The following is a 17,003-nucleotide window of genomic DNA, read 5'->3' on the forward strand; positions in this document are numbered from 1 at the left end:
GAACAGAAAATTTCCACACTGCATAGCCCTATACTTTCAGAAATAATGACCATAAGCGGATTCACTTGTTGAAATTATTGTTTTCATGGGTTATTACTTTACGCTCATTCTAGATACATTCATTTGAGCGTAAGTAATTACAGACGAAAGTACTATTTGTTTGCAACATGTTCCATGTCTGCTCTCTTTTTTAAGGAGCTCTCCAATATTTGCAGTTGTGAATTAATTTATAGGATGACATCATAATTTTTTATTGATTAAATGTTGGTGCCACAGAGAAATTTAGGGGAAGGACATTATAACAAGGAAATGACATGTACTCCCTAGAAGTTGGTCCATAACTTTATGTGAGATGAGATGCAAGAATGGGACACACTTCATACCCCCCCCCCCCTCTCCTCGGCCACCGAAGTCCTTTGACCCATCCTAGGAAATTGATTGGACGCCATGGAGTCGTTGAACATGCATGTGTGGACAACTCAATACGTGTCGATATGCCTAAGCGACTTCATAGGCCACCTGCTACCACCTTGCAACCCCCCCCCCCCCCCCCCGTCGTTGGAGGATGATGCCCGCCAGTTGAAGGTGGCCGCGGGGCGCTCCTGCCCTCGTCCCGTCCTCCTCATCCTACCATGCTTCCTCGACCCCTTTAACGTCAATGATGCTCCTCACCAGACACGATTCTGCTAGAACTACCTCATCCTCGCCATCTCTATGGCTTTTCACCATAAATCCGGGCCTCCCTGCGGGTAGGCCTCCTTAATTGAATGGACATGTTCAATCTCCTACTCATCTAGCAGCAACAGAGGTCCCCTTGACCCTGTGTTGTGCCCATCGGCATGTCAGGGGTGCCAGATCCAACTAGCCTGCCCCGTGTGCACTGTGGCTACTCGGATATGTGTACGGTGACATGCAACCCCCTTGCTCTACCCCTCGTGTGTGCCATCTTCAGGTGGTTCTCGGTTCCCGTCGACTACATCGGCGTGGTGCAAGGTGCAACGACCATGGCTTCGTTGAGTTGCCCCGATTGTAGCGGTGTGTCGATGTGAGTGGTTGGGTTTGATTGAGGTGGTTTCTAGAAAAATGCATGCACGAACCTCGTGTTTGAGCGACCGCAGCGACGCTCCGCACCCCTCCTTGGAGGTGCAATCATGGAGCTCCACACTGGTGTTGCTTTTCTTCCTACCCACTAGGTGATTCCGGGTGAAAGCTTCGCGACAACGATGCCTATGGGTGTCATCCACACTAGTGTTGCTTTTCCTCCTGCCCACCGGGTGATTCTGGGTGAAAGTTTCGCGACGAGGATGCCTATGGGTGTCCAATCCCCCCCCCCCCCCCCCTCTAGACATCGCACGGGAACCCGTCCGACGAGGTTGCAAAATATGTTGTTATTCCGCAAAAAAAAGTAATGTTGTTTCCATGGATAGAGATCTGGTTTCAATAAGCTTATGGAACGTTTCATTTGCGTGCATCCAGCATGAATTGAACCCATAAATTACCAACATAAACATATCACATAGATAGCATGGAAGCAAAATATACAATTAGATGATAATGAACTAACGATTATTAATCGAACTGTATAGACGTCTCGTCGTATTTAATCCATTGACAATTCAATTTTTGTAGGGTGTTATCATTGGGTAAAACAAACTCTTTATTTATTTTAACACAATGTGACCAAGAGCTATTTGCAAATTACAACACCAGATCTTGGAAGAGCAGAACAGAGAGAAGAGAAGCTGCAGGAAAGAAAGAAACAAAAGGGTGAAGTGAGAGATGCAAGCGCCTAGCAGCGAAAGAACTGGAGACGGGGTAGGGTTGTTTATCTTGGCAGGTGAACACTATTACGCTGAGCTGAGCTGCGCAGAGTAGTATAGTCTCCTTCCTCCTGTACATGAAACAGGCAGGATTTTGGATGCATTCTTTTCCAGAAGAATTGTGACAGCCGGGTTGCTCTCAACTGTGACAACCAGGTTTAAAAATGAACCAGGAGTGATTATTCCAGCAACAAATATTGGACTCTCAACGTAATCCTAGAAATACGTACAAGCCTGAGACAAACACAAGATAAAATCATGTGCTTGCGATGGTTTTCCTGCTATAACTAGTACACAATATCAGGATAAGCATGTTTCCAGCAAGCCATTCTTGGGCTCGTTAAGCATGTCGAGCACCAAACAGTCACCAGGCATCACATGCATTGAAATCAACAAACTAGTAGCCGTTCATTCATACTAGCACATAGCTTGGCACGAAAAAGATTATCCTGAAAGGGCGATTCACAATCTCCAAGTACTAGCATTCATGTCAATGCTACACCAGGCTGAAACGCACTTCTAGTTCACTACAGGAATTTAGATATCTGGGCTCAGCGCTTCCTCTTCTGTGTGCGCCACTGTCTCAGGACGTACTGGACAGCTTCTTTGAGAGTTGCTTTCCTCTTCTCTTTGAAGTTCCACAGCTCGGGTACAGGATAGCGGCCACTAGGGTTATACTCGTTAACTTCAAGCAGAGCCTTTGTTACCAAGCCATACACTTCTTCGCCATACTCTTCTTTCAGTTCTCGCAGCTTCTCGTCATCCTCGCGGAGAATTTCCTAACGTCAATGCACGCATCATTAGATAAATATTCTCCTCCATTCTAAACATGTAATAAACAGAGCAATAACAGCTTCAAAATTTCACACTCCACGAATATGCCTAAGCTGTTAATTTAGAAAAGTATTGATACAGGAATTGCATAGTGTCTAAATGTTCCCTGAACATTAAATGTAAGCACGGTACAAAAGATAATGGTGAACAAAAACAATTTATGCATGTTAGAAATGATGTAAAACACACCTACTTCATTTCCATGCCCGTCGAACAAGTATGCTACAGAAAGTTCAGGGAGAACATTGTTTGCAAATGGCAGCAAGCTTTGAGCTCCAAGTATCATGTATCATGTCAAATTTCAACAGCCAAGACACAAGATGTGTCCAACTTAGCCAAGCTAGGAACTAAGAATGAACATCTAACTTACTAAGGAATATCATAAGGGGTCCCTATCATAAACTTCTAGGAGTGGGAAGTTATTAGCATCCATCAATATGTGTACCGAGTGGCAAGCGTTTTACTGGTAAGAAGTTTGGTTGCCCCACACACTACTCCAAGGGCAAATATAGATGTATTATGTTCTGATTTCCGGAAGCTGGTGAATTACATAACTTAACTAGTATAGAACTCACCATCAGCTTTAGAGAAAATTCAGAGATGGAAGAAAGCAAGTCTAGAGTACATAGAAATCATCATTTTTTTCAGTTAGATGATATACATCTCAATCAAGAGCAGCTAACATCAACATAAAGTTTTGCCCTCAGGAACTCAACAATGTTGCTTTCCTAGCACTGAAGTAGCATAAATCTATGCATATGACTGAACTCTCCCCAAGCTACAAAATCAAGTAAATGAAACTTAGCTAACCTACACATAAGCATACATATGGCTAAATTTTGAGATTCCTTCATCACACATCCGTTGAATACTTGCTATGGCACAGCTTAATTGACTGGATAATTGGTTAATTGTAAAAAATCGTCATGTGGTAGCTTACATCCACACCACGACATGAAAAACAAGATATTATAACTTTCATGAAGAACTAGATTATATTTAAATAACACAAGAATATAGCCCCTTGGCTGGTGACACTTAATGGCTGATTGTTTCTTGGTTTCCTCCTCTCCTTTTTCGTACGTAATGGAGGACCAAGGATGTAACAGATGGAGGAAACACAATGGATCTGAATTGTTAATGCAACTAATGTTTGTCAGATTATTTGGAGTCTTAACTCGATAAGTCCACAATGCTTGTATTATGGCGGTATTCTTTCTCTTGCTACCTACAGTTGATAATGCTTTGATCAATAGATATGTATTTTCCATTTTTTATTATTAATGTGGGAATTTCTGCTATTTTTGTCATTAGATTAATGTAAGAATATCTAGGTATCTCCAAATTTCAGCTCTCGCCATAGTTTACTTATAAATAGATTTGAACTATGTTAAGGTTTGCAGAATAGAAAATTCACTGTGAAATTGATTGCTCAAGGTTATATGCTACTCCCTCCGTTCCAGAATATAAGGTGTATTGATTCCCGTGCAAGTCAAACATTTGAATGTTTGACCAAGATTATAGAATAAAATAACAACATCTGCAATACCTAATAGATAAAATATGAAACTACTTTCATGATGCGTATTGTGGATACTTATATATTTTTTCTAAAAACTTGGTCAAACAGGCACTCGTTTGACTTTTGAAAAAACAAATACACCTTATATAAAGGAACGGAGGGAGTATTAGAGAACAACAAGTGCATAAAAGCAAGAGTGAAGATATTATTACCTTCTCTTTGCCTTCATCCACGATAACTTTAAAAGGGTGCCATTCTGGATCTTTAATCTCCTCCTCCCACTTTGAACAAAGAATGGAAGCAGTAACGCCTGCATCTTCTTTTGACATTTTATTTTTGCAAGCAATCGCAAATGATTTCAGATCAAGATCACCCATTCTTTTAATTCCTATAATTCCTCGGCCAGTTGTAAGATCCCGCAAACCCTGCAGGTGTATGCAATAGATAGCTCTGCAATGTAATTCAAACATAACAAGACAAGTGCAAGTACTCAATTAATGAGGAAACTTACATCTATTAACTTCTTCCGAGCATCTTGCAACTCATCATTGCTTATCCTTTCCTTCATAAGTAGAGTATGGTGGAGTGATTCCATTGCATCCATTTCATCATACTTGTCCTCAAGCTCGGCACTAAGTTCATCTATCTTCCTTTTTGATTCGGAGTCTTCCACACCTGGCATATGCTTCATCACTTCCAATTTTCCCTGCATCTGTTTTATTTCTAATTCAAGCTTCTGCTTGGCATCCAGTTTCTGCTCTAACTTGATAATCTCATTTAGAGCAGCTTGTTTCTCCCTCTGCAATTTTCATTTTCAGCACAGTAAGGCAGTCATATAAATTAGTATCTCAGAACCTCAAGTGAAAAAAAATATATGAAGGACAAACCTTGTGTTTTTCCACAAGCTTCAGCACATTTTCATCCGCCCTCTGTTGCTCCGATGTTGCCATCTTAAGATATTTTGCTTTCATTTCATTCTGTATAAACCACAACAGCCTGAAATGAGTTTTATGCAGGAAACCTGGAGGGGGGGAGGCGCCTACATTTTGTACCTGGCACCAAGCCCTCTCTAAAAGTAAAATAAACAAGTTCAATGCATTTTGCTGAAATTATCCTACTGTTAAACCTTCTGCATTGTATTGTTGTCCGAGAGCAAAATGTAGAATTACAACAAAAATAGAAAAAATACAATGATAAGAATCTATTATTATTAAAGCAACAGAAACTGAACGGTGAAGATCTATCAATTTAAGGTTCGAAATTTGATTGATAGAGATTCATCAACATCAACTAAACAACAAAAACTAAGACAATCTACTAAAGAAACCTTAGACCAATTCCAGCTGACAACAGTGCTCGGAACAGAACTGTACGATAAAACTTGGAAATAATTTCTGTACATCTGAATCAGAATCCCACACGCGTACTCCTCTAAAAAACAAGAGCATTTACGCTTGAACCATTTTAGGAATCCGGATAGGGATAAGTAATGCATGCATCTAAATAATATAAGGTGTACTCCTTGCAAATAATCAGAGCCCGTACACTTGAATCAGCTTAGGAGTCCAATTAGGAAACAGCATACATCTCAATTTGTACCACACATCAACTTTAGGATACTACTCGTAGAACTTTGAGCAGAGTAAAAATGAATAGTAATGTCAAACCGATCAAGTTATTGCAAAAATAAAACCATGCATCTCAAAACCACACATCAAACACAAGAAAGCGGGCTACTACAGTACTACTCTTACAATTGTGTAGATGTTGTGCGAGGAAAGTGCAAAAAAAATGTCAGTAGATCTCGACCGAACTATAGAGAAAATACTTTCTGCAGATTCAATAGCGATAGTAGTACAGACTATGTTAAGAAAGAAAGGTTTACACCATTTACCTACATGCAGCAAAATGATAGCAGCTTAGATTACTTGTAAAAATTGAATATCTACACCACATATTTTGATGAGACATGACTAGATTACTTCTAGGTAATAAAAAACACTACACAGATTATTTTGATGGATGGCTTTGTAGATTAATTTATGCAGTAGAAGAAATTATCTTCATACGGCATTTATTTTGGTAAAATCAGACTGTAACGGTGTAGATTACTATAAATTGTGTAAATCTGATAGAAGAGCAACACAGGCCAGCAATGTTAGATCTAAGTACATGCATAGGGTGCATAGTTGCATAACCATGCATGCATGTATGGATTGGCGGCCGAAAGTTTACAGCAGATAAAAAGACAGATAAGTGGTAGATTGGAAAAAAGTCAAAAGTTAAGTATGTATAAGGACAACATACAAGACATGGATGCTATCAGGTAAGAACAACTGGTAGATCGATGTTAATGCATTGTGTGTACGATATAGCCCAGATAATCGTATGCCTTAGATGGGTTGATCACATAAACAACTAGAGTAACATGAGAATGCATGGAAGCATCCGAAGGCATGATATTTGCATTAGATAAAAAGACAACTAAAAACAACATAGCACAATGTTTATGTACTAGCAACCCACATTTAAAGTCACTTGATGGTGGAGAACTGGGAAAAATATATTCTCAAAAAGATAGAGAACACGAGATAAACAAGAGTGGATGAGGTAAAATTAGAGGTTAGTAAGAAAGCTTGTTGTTCTGTAATGCTAACAGTCTTCCTTTGTCAACTAAAATACACTGGCTAGTGACGACCATTATTTTCTATATTCAAAAGATAAACAAATATTAAAAAATGTGGCATGAATTGAATCGTGGATCGTTCATTCACAAATAGGAGAGGGAGAGGAAAATACCAATATAATGCTATGTAGCAATTCAGGCTAGTTACTAGTGAACAGAAAGATGTTATGTAAAAGAAGCACAGAAACAATCAACCATCCTCCAGAACAAACAAAAGGAGAGGACCCATAAAACTAACTTCCATAATTTTTTATGGGAGACATTGGGCACACACCTTTTCCTTCTCTTTCTCAAGGTTCCTTCTGTCTGAGTCACTACGCACAGCAAGTTCATCAAGCTGCCTGGATTTTATTTCGAGATCCTGCATCTTGGACTCCAGTTCTGAACGGAGCCTCTGATTCTCATTGATGATCATCTGAGAATGCTTACGAGCAAGTTGCTGCATCTTGTGTATTTCTGGTGACAATGCAGGTTCAAAAGACATTAAATAACTGAAATGACCCCATGCTCAAAGGAGATAAATGCATATATATGTTCTTATACCATAAGAACAGAACATAAAAAGAGCAAAAGAAGGAAACAAACCATCATTGTATCTCTGGAGGACCTGCTCCTTTTCTTCCATCACCTTGTCAAGTGAGTTGGTCGTCTCATTGTACTTGCATTCAAGTTCTTGGACATGCTTGGCCTTTACCTCAATTTGGCTGGCTAAATTAGCTACCAGTTTGTCGGTTTTGCGTGTTCCTTCATTCTCAAGTTCCGCAACAGTTTTCAAATCACCATTTTTTTGCAGATGCTCCCCGATTGGCCCCAGAGTTCTTTGATCATCTGCCCTTGCAACCCATCTAAACATCTTCGACCCTCGATACCTGCGTGCCTCCCAGTCCCGTTTGCCATATCCTTCCGCCTCGAAGTGATTTTCAAACTTGAAGGCGTTGCAGAAGCAAGCATAGTCTTTTCCAAACTCAACGATAGCATATCCCGTGTGGCCTCTGTGATTCCACAAAGGAATAACCTTCTGGGGGCAAAATCGCGAGAGCTGCTCCTTCAAGCGGTTGCCACTTTCCCCAACCTGGCGGCCGCCTTTCCACTCGGTAGGCACATTGACCAGCACACCCATCCATGGCCAGACGAATTGCTCATCTCTGTCCTGAAGAGGACGGGACACCACAGCCTTGAGCCGCGACAACGGCGGCGGCTCCGACGACTCTGGCAATTCATCCTTGACGCGCTTGGCGGGGACGCGGTGGGTCGGCCTGTCTCTCCCGTGCCGATGAGCATCTGAGCCTGCTCCAGTTGCGTGACGACGAGGTGGGCTATCTCTGCTCGGGTCGCTCCTCCGAAAACCTCTTTCCTTGCGAATCCTGCCAAAATCGGAGAACAAAGGCAGTAAATTGCAGCTGCCGTGTTCCTTGGTTTCGCGAAATAGAGAAGATACAGAAAGAGAGGTTGGGCATGACGTACCGTTCAGGTGCGTCGCCGGAATCCATGGAGATGGAGGGCCGCCCACCAGCCTGCCGACGGACGCCGCCGCCACCAACAACCTAGGGTTTTAAGGCGCGGCGAGGATCAGTCCAATGTCCCTCGATAGAAGAGGGAGGAGGAGGGCGTCCACGGATGAGGAAGCGAGTCGGAGGGCTTGGGCTCACCTCGGCGTTGGCGGAGGCGAGTCGCCGCGCTGTAGGGCGCTGTAGACGGGCAGGGCAGCAGGAGGGGGCAAAGCGGAGAAGCAGATGATCACGTGATGGAGGAGGCGAATGGCCGAATGGGTGGCGAAGGCACTGATTGAGCAGGCCGGACCCCCTAGGCGTTCTGCTCCTGTCGACTGTCGACGTGTCGACATGTTATTAGCGCACTAGTCTTTTTTTTTAAAGCAAAGCAAAGCTTTATAAATCAACGGTGGCTAGGCATATCGCCTAACACACAAGCAGCCACATTGGGCGGTACAGTGGTGTTCCACTTCATACATATGTCTGACAAGCACATACGACCTATTCGAGCGAGCTCATGTGCTACAGAATTTGCCTCGCGCCGGCATGCTCTAATGGTAAACTTCGAGAACCACAATTTGAGTTGTAACTTAATGTCCTCAATGGCTGCAGCGTACGGTGATGAGTCCGTTTTCGCAATGTCCAAAGCCTCGGCAAGCAGCATTGAGTCTGTTTCGAACACCACACGGATGGCGCCTAGCTCGGTTGCTGTCGCTACTGCCGCACTCACTGCCCCGATCTCAGCCGCGAAGGCATCCGCCGTGTGAGTCAGCCTGCCCAATCGGGCTATGATCACATGCCCTTCTTCGTCCCTAGCCACCACTCCCCATCCTCCCATGCTTCCTCCCGGCGTAAAGGCCTCATCTAGGTTGATCTTAATCTCGTCGTTGGCAGGAGGGACCCATGTAGTTGAGGCCACTTTGCCTTGCCGATGATACACATCCTCATATTCCAGTGCATCACACCGCGTACGCCGGACTACCTCGGAGACATGGATCGGCTGCTCCCCTTCACGTTTCCTGTTCCTGTTGTTCCACCAATGCCACCAAAATATCACTATTAGCATCCTCTTTCTCTCATCTAGCTCCCAAAGTTTATCGAGCATCGCATGCACCCCCCGAATGCTCTCAAGCTGCACTCGCTCGTTCTCAAGGCCCAACAACCGCCACCCTTCCTTGACCATTTTGCACTTGATGAATAAGTGCGCGCCATCCTCCTGCACCCGCTCGCAGAGGAAGCAGCGAGAGTTCTCCAACTTCATCCCTCTCCTCATCAGGTTAGTGCAAAGGGCCAGAGACTGGTGTTTCAAGCGCCAAATGAACATCTGCAACTTGACAGGGCAACGCATCTTCCAAATCCTCTTCCATGACGGATCTTCAGTCCTCTCCAGCTGCCCCGCGCCAGCCGTGCTCGACCCCGGCGCCCTAGTTTGTGTTTGTTGAGCTAACTCCATGTGTAGTCTGTAAGCACTCTTGACTGAGAATTCTCCTTTCGTATCAAAATGCCAGGCATAAAAGTCATCTACCCCCTCTCGAAGGGGAATATTGAGAATGTGCTTCGTGTCCTCCTCGCAAAAGGTGTCCCGGACAAGCTCCTCATCCCAACTGCCAGTGATTGGGCTTATGAGTTCATTGACGGTGGTGAGAAGGTTCAGGCCCCTTGGTGTGATTACTCGTCACGACCATGATCTGGGTATCCAAGGATCGGACCAAATATTGACCGCAGCCCCGTCGCCGATCCTTCGGATGTAGCCCTGCTTCACGAGATCTAGTCCATGCAGAATACTACGTCATGAGTAAGAGATGCCATCGTGGGCTGTAGCATCGAGCACGGACCGACCGGGGTAATATCTCGCCTGCAAAACCCTTGCACACGGGCTGTCCGGTTGTTGGAGGAGGCGCCACCCTTGCCTCGCCAGCATCGCCATGTTGAAACTATGCATATCATGGAATCCCAGGCCCCCCATTGCTTTCGGTCGAGCGAGTTTTTCCCAACTTATCCAGTGCATTGGGTTCTGCTTATCCTGCTAGCTCCACCAAAACTTGCCCATTAACGTGTTCAATTCTGCACAGAAGGTCTTAGTGAGGTCGAAGCATGACATTGCAAACGCCGGAATAGCCTGGGCCACGCCCTTCACGAGTACTTCTTTGCTTTCTTTTGCTAGGAGCCTCTCTTGCCAACCATGGACTCTCCCACACATATTGCATTTGATATAGTTAAACGCTTTCCTCCTCAATCGGCCGACATGTACCGGGAGTCCAAGGTACTTCTCATTCCAATCCTCATTGTGGATCCCAAGTGTTCCTTTGACAGATGCCCTCTCACCATCGTTCGTGTTCGGGCTAAACATGATAGCAGATTTCTCCGTGTTGATGCACTGTCCCGAACTATCCTCATAAAGCTGTAAAGCCTCCCGGAGGGCCTCCGCCTCTCGTTGTTCCGCTTTGATCAACAACATGGAATCGTCCACAAAGAATAGCTGTGTCATGCAAGGTGCTCTTGGACAGATTTTAACTCCATGTAACTTGCCCCTCCGTTCTGCATCCATTAGCGCTGCTGTCAGCCCTTCCGCACAAATCACAAACAGGTAAGGAGACGCCGGATCTCCCTGCCTTAGCCCCCGAGAAGGACTAAACTGCTGAGTAAGCTCCCCATTCACTTTGATCTGATAGCGCACTGTCCTTACACACTTCATTACTAGCTCAACCCACCTTCTACTGAAGCCTAACTTGATCATCATAGCCTCCAAAAAACACCATTCTACTCTGTCGTATGCTTTACTCATGTCAGCTTTGACCGCCGCATAACCAACCTTGCCGGCTTTCTTGTTCATCAAGTAGTGGGAGAGTTCATATGCTATGAGGACGTTGTCTGTGATGAGCCTGCCTGGCACAAAAGCACTTTGGTTTTCTGAGATAATACTGGGAAGAATTAGTTTCAGGCGATTTGCAATGACTTTTGACACCGGTTTGTACAGCACGTTGCAAAGACTGATTGGTCGTAGGTCCTTGATCCTCGTCGGGTTCTTAACCTTTGGTATGAGCACGACCATTGTATCATTCCACCCTTCTGGAATATCTCCTCCGTTCAAGACCGCTAGCACCTCTTCCACTATCTTGTCTCCCATGAAATGCCAGTGCTTCTTATAAACAACCGCCGACATCCCATCAGGGCCCGGCGCCTTTAGATCGCCGATATGATCAAGTGCCGCCTTGATCTCTTCCCGAGTGAACTCTGTGTCAAGTACTGCATGCATGTCAGGAGTTACTCTCGGTTCAACCTTGTCGATCAGCTCAGGCATACGGTGGGGGTTTGAGGATGTAAAAAGTTCCTGAAAAAAGGAGCACACATAGTTAGTTAAATCCTCTCCCTCCGCTACTAGTTCTCCATTCTCCCTTCTGATCTCCTTGAGTCTGTTTGCTCTCTTCCTAGCCGACGCCACCGACTGCAGATACTTGATGTTACGGTTGTCTCCCTTCAACCACCACATATGAGCACGTTGTTTCAACCTAGTATACTTCTTCTCCTTCAGATCGTGGACCAGAGCCCTCAGTCTAGCCTCATCCTTTATCTTCCCCTCCGACACCGGATCCTTCATGCCCCTTTCCAACTCCCTTCGTGCCTTCTTAAGCCTCTCCTCTAGCTCACCCACCACATCTCTGCTCCACGTCCCCATCTGCACAGCAATCTTCTTTAGGGCTTCTGTTACGTTCCCCCCTCCTGCTTCCCATCCTCTCTCCCATGCATGCTTGATCACCTCCTCACACCCCTCCTCCTGCAACCAACGAGCCTCAAACCGAAAGATTTTGTCCCCAACCCTCCATTTCTTCTCCACCCCTTCCAACTGCACAATGATCGGTCGGTGGTCCGAGTGTCGTGGTTCTCCATTTATAACTCCAAATTGTGGAAAAATGGCACACCATTCCTCATTCGCTACTGCTCTATCGATCCGTTCACAAATATATGTCCGCAACTCCTTACTATGATTCCTCCAGGTGAAGATATCTCCTTCATACCCGATGTCCCGCAAGTTACACTAGTCAAGTGCCTCCCTGAAAGCATCAAGGTATTGCTGAGGCCGAACTGCACCCCTCACCTTCTCGTTGCTTGCTAGAATCTCATTAAAATCTCCAAAGCACAACCACGGCCTGGATGCCTGATGTTGTTGTTTTAGAATCTTTAACAATCTCCATGTTTCTGCTTTCCTACTTAATTCAGACTCTCCATAAACTCCCATTAGCCGCCAGACCGACCCATCCTCCCTCGTTACATCAACGTCCACGTGCCTCCTCCCATATGATCTGAGATTGACATCAACTCCCTGCCTCCAGAAAAGTGCCACCCCTCTCCCACTCCCCTCATCCTTCCAAGCAACCATGTTGGCGAGCCCCAACAACCACCAAAATCTTCCCAACTCCTTCTCCCTCAGCCTAGTCTCACAAAGAAATAAGATATTGGGATCCTCCATTCTTCCCAGTTTGAGAAGAGATTGAACTGCCGGGCCGTTCCCAAGTCCCTGGCAATTCCAACTGACGAGTTTCATTGCTCCCGGCGGGGCTGCACTTGCAGCCCGGCCGATATGATCATACTGGGTTCATCCACTATTGCCCTGACATCCTCCCCTCCTCTACCCTCCAAGTTGCTGCTAGAACCGCCTCCTTCCCCCTTACTCTTCTTCGCCATAGCTGTTTCATCCACCTCCATGTAGTCTCCATCCCTCTTCCCCAATTTCACTCCCAGATGTGCATGTTGAACACCACTTTCCACCCTCTCCCTCCTTCTGAACTTGTTCCCTTCTTTCTTTCCTTTATCTTCGTCTCCACCTAGGCACGTACGTCCTGCAGCCTCCATCTTATCCTTGTCACCTCCCCCTTCTGTACCTAGCACTTGTGGCTCAGCGCCTGATTCTACAACTGTATCCACCGCCACCACTGTGTCGGGCTTCTCCTGAGCCTTGTCCTTTGAGAGATGCGTGGATATGCCAAATTGGAGATTTCTTGCAACGCTACCCCCAGAGTGATCCCCGCCCTTCCCCGTTAACTTTAAGGGGCTTGTTACTTCCTTCTCCTCTCCTCCAGCTACCTTATCATTGCTCCCTGATGCAGCCCCCTCCTTCCTCCAAGACGGTGCATCACTGCCTGACCCACCCGAGCCTCGACCCCAGCTATATTGCCTCCTTTCCCCCTAGTACAGGACCCCATCACTTCCTCGCCCTCCACTCAAACTTTTGCCACTGCTGCTCCGTCTCCCGTCATTCCATCTTCCTCTACCTCCTTCCTCCTTCTTGTAGTTCTCCTCTGCTCTCATCCATGGGCTGAACTGGGGGGTTTCACCTCTCACTAGCTTCATGCTACATTCCTTCTCACCATGTCCAATGATGCCGCAGGTGTAACAGAAGTCTGGCATGTGTTCGTACTCAAACCGGCACCATATTAGCTCTTTCCTCTTCTTCTTATTGCTGTCCTCCCCTCCGCTATCTCCACCTGCATATTTCCGTCTGATTTCCTCTCCCTGTCCAGCACAAAACCCCTCATGATCGGTTCCTTGATATTCAGTTTCACCTTCACCCGTAGGTACTTCCCAACTACTCTTCCATCATGCCCTACATCTACGTCGACCAGCTCATGGAACCCCTCGCCAATGTGCTCTCCTGTTGCTTTGTTCATATATCCGAGTGGCAGCCCAAACACACGGATCCATATTGGAATCAGGTTGAAGTCATACTCTTCTATTGTCTTCTCCGGATCGAACTCTTCCATTACCAGGAGTTCTTTATCAAACCACCACGACCCTTCCTCCAAAGCTCGTCTCCAGCCCACCGGTTGCCGGAAGGAGAAAAGGAACATATTGGCCTCAACCTCCTTACAGTCCACACCCTTAATGGGGCACCAGATTCTCCCCAGCGTCTGCCCGATCACGCTGGCATGTGCCAGCTTCTCCGAAAAGAGTTTGCCCATCGCCTGTGGCTCGTCGGCCGCCCCCTCCACAGCTTTCCCTAACCCCTCGTCCCCGATCTTCAACCCTCTCTTCTCTACCTCCGACAGCTTCAACCCCCTCAACAGTCCCTCGACTCCCTCCATTCCCTCCCCTTCGCCTCCAATTTTTAGAGAGACAAACCCTAGGGATCAACTCGGTGGTGTACGACCGCGCTCCCTAGCACGCAGAAGGCTTATCGTGGATGGGAAGGATGGAAGGATGGAGACCTACTATGGCTACGGATTCAAAGTAGGGAGACGGATCAGCGATCTCGAGATCGAGACTGCCGCCAGGAACCCTACCCCCAGACGCGATCGCCCTCGGGATTGCTAGCCCGGAAAATACGCCAACCGCCACCGACAGGGCAGACACCCAACCAACCGAGGTTGACAAAAAAATAGTACTACCCTTTTTTTAGCTGACTACTCCCTTCATTCCTAAATATTTGCTTTTCTAGAGATTTCAACAAGTGACTACATATAGAGCAAAATGAGTGAATCTGCACTCTACAATATGTCTATATACATCCGTATGTGGTAGTCCATTTGAAATCTCTAAAAAGACAAATATTTAGGAACAGAGGGAGTACTATAGTACAATACTTTTTTTAGCTGGCGTACTGCTACTTGGAACAGGCAGCGGGAGCTCCGCGTTGCAAAGGCCACGTTTTTATGGACAAGCAGGAAAATGACTTTTACTACGTGGCAACGCTGGAAAACATCAAAACAACATGCACAAACTACTTCCCACCCACTTGCTTGCAATGATCGGGCTGGCTGGTGCCTTTGGGCCGCAGAGGGTTGAGTCAGCGCTTGTCTATCTTCGCCGACAACGTAATGTTGTTCTTGAGGCCCAGTCTCAGTCAGATGGATATCACGGTCTGTTATGCAATTCTAGAAGATTTTAGGAAAGCATCCGGCCTTCAAATCAATAGACAAAAGTGCATGATCCTCCCAATCAGATGCTCGGCCAAGGGCGAACCAACCTGTCGTTTGATGGTTAGAGGGATCGTGGTATCCCCAGCCCACCAGGGTTCAAATCCTGGTGCTCGCATTTATTTCTGGATTTATTTCAGGATTTCCGGCGATGCGCATTCAGTGGGAGGAGACGTTTCCGTCGACGACGAGGCGCTTATGGTGACTTCGTAAATCTCAAGATGATATGCCAGCTCAGTCTTTTGGAGGTGCTCATAGGGGTAGGGTGTGCGTGTGTGCGTTCATAGGGGTGAGTGTATGCGCGTGTATATGAGCGCTTGTGTCTGTACCGATGTTCAAAAAAAAGATGCTCGGCCAAGGACACGGGACATGTTGACTGTGGGCTTGGGATGCCCTCTGGGCTGCTTTCCCTGCCGGTACCTGGGCCTTCCACTCACTAGTGCAGAACCGGGCTATAGCCCCGGTTCGTAAGGGCCTTTAGTGCCGGTTCTATAACCGGCACTAAAGGGTGGGGACTAAAGGTCCCCCCCTAGTACCGGTTTAGCACAAACCGTCGCTAAAGGGCCACCACATGGCACGAGTCAGGGCCGGGTGTGGGGAGACCTTTAGTACCGGTTGGTGTTACCAACCGGTACTAAAAATTTGTGGGGTTTTGGTTTTATTATTTATTTTACCTTTAATTTTGTGTTTTCCATTTAATTCTTTTTCGTTTGCTGGTATTTTACGATACTACATATTGTACACGTTATGCATATATATAAATAGAATTTCTCGTAGAACCGATCATATATATATATCATTGAATGTCTCACAACCACCATTATTCACACATACACATGCATATATATATAGTTTTTCCTACATGTTGCCTTCAGAGCCAGTGGCATTTTCCTTGGTGCCTTCGGAGCACAATGACGTTTGGGAGTGGTTCATTGGGGCGGTAGCTCATAGTAGAATTCCCCTTTGGGATCTATGACCTGGTCGAGCAAAAATCCCGCTATTTCCTCTTGAAGTGTTCGTATGCGCTCCACTGGTAGGAGCTCCTCCCGTACCGATTCGAGCTGTTAAGAAGGAGATCAATATGCATGTGTATTAGTTATGTGACTAGATGTCGATAATGACGTAAAAATTGTGAATATTATTCTGTCAAACGTACCCATAGCTGTCTATCAGTTTTGGTCCTTTCGGACGTCATCATGCGAATGTTTTCGAAAACGTAGTATGCACACACATCAGTCCCCGACGCCTGCTTATCAGATAGTAATTTATCAAGCATGCTAATTAATGGTATTGAAACTAGAATTAAAGAGATGCATGGTAGCTAGCTAGTACTACTTAATTAATTATACCTTGGGTCGAAACCAAGACAACTTTTCTTTTCATGGACCTGGAACCTCATTCCTGAACTTTGCCCAAGCCCTGCCCGCCGACAAAGAAAATGAATAAACGAGTTATTAAATAGTTGATATCAGGAAATGACGAACTAAAGAGGCCGACATATAGTTAATAATGATTGAAATTACCTGTCGACTATCCCCTTCATGATTGTGTAGTCTTTCTTTTTTTAAGTAGTGAGTCCAGTACTTCAACTGTTCCTTCGTCAACTTTAATGATTAACAAGATCCAATGGAAACTGCATGCACACACGTTTGCATGTCTTAATTAAGCGGGCATGTGCATAACACTCATCAACTACCCTAAACCCTATACACTTAATTATTAACATCTAGCTAGCTAGTA

General features: G+C 45.6%; 1 protein-coding gene across 1 annotated transcript; it reads right to left on the reverse strand.

Annotated features, from left to right (window-relative positions):
- Nucleotides 1-2,203: 2,203 nt before the first annotated feature.
- On the reverse strand, nt 2,204-8,675 carry LOC123070121 (factor of DNA methylation 1). Its single transcript, XM_044493145.1, has 8 exons — nt 8,512-8,675; nt 8,327-8,406; nt 7,448-8,226; nt 7,137-7,318; nt 5,064-5,153; nt 4,688-4,975; nt 4,389-4,601; nt 2,204-2,599 (listed from the first exon to the last, which is right to left on the reverse strand). The coding sequence occupies exons 2-8, from the start codon at nt 8,350-8,352 to the stop codon at nt 2,372-2,374; spliced, it is 1,806 nt and encodes a 601-aa protein (XP_044349080.1). The 5' UTR covers nt 8,353-8,406; nt 8,512-8,675; the 3' UTR covers nt 2,204-2,371.
- Nucleotides 8,676-17,003: the final 8,328 nt, after the last annotated feature.

Source organism: Triticum aestivum, chromosome 3B, assembly GCF_018294505.1.
Source record: "Triticum aestivum cultivar Chinese Spring chromosome 3B, IWGSC CS RefSeq v2.1, whole genome shotgun sequence".
NCBI classification, from domain to species: domain Eukaryota; kingdom Viridiplantae; phylum Streptophyta; class Magnoliopsida; order Poales; family Poaceae; genus Triticum; species Triticum aestivum.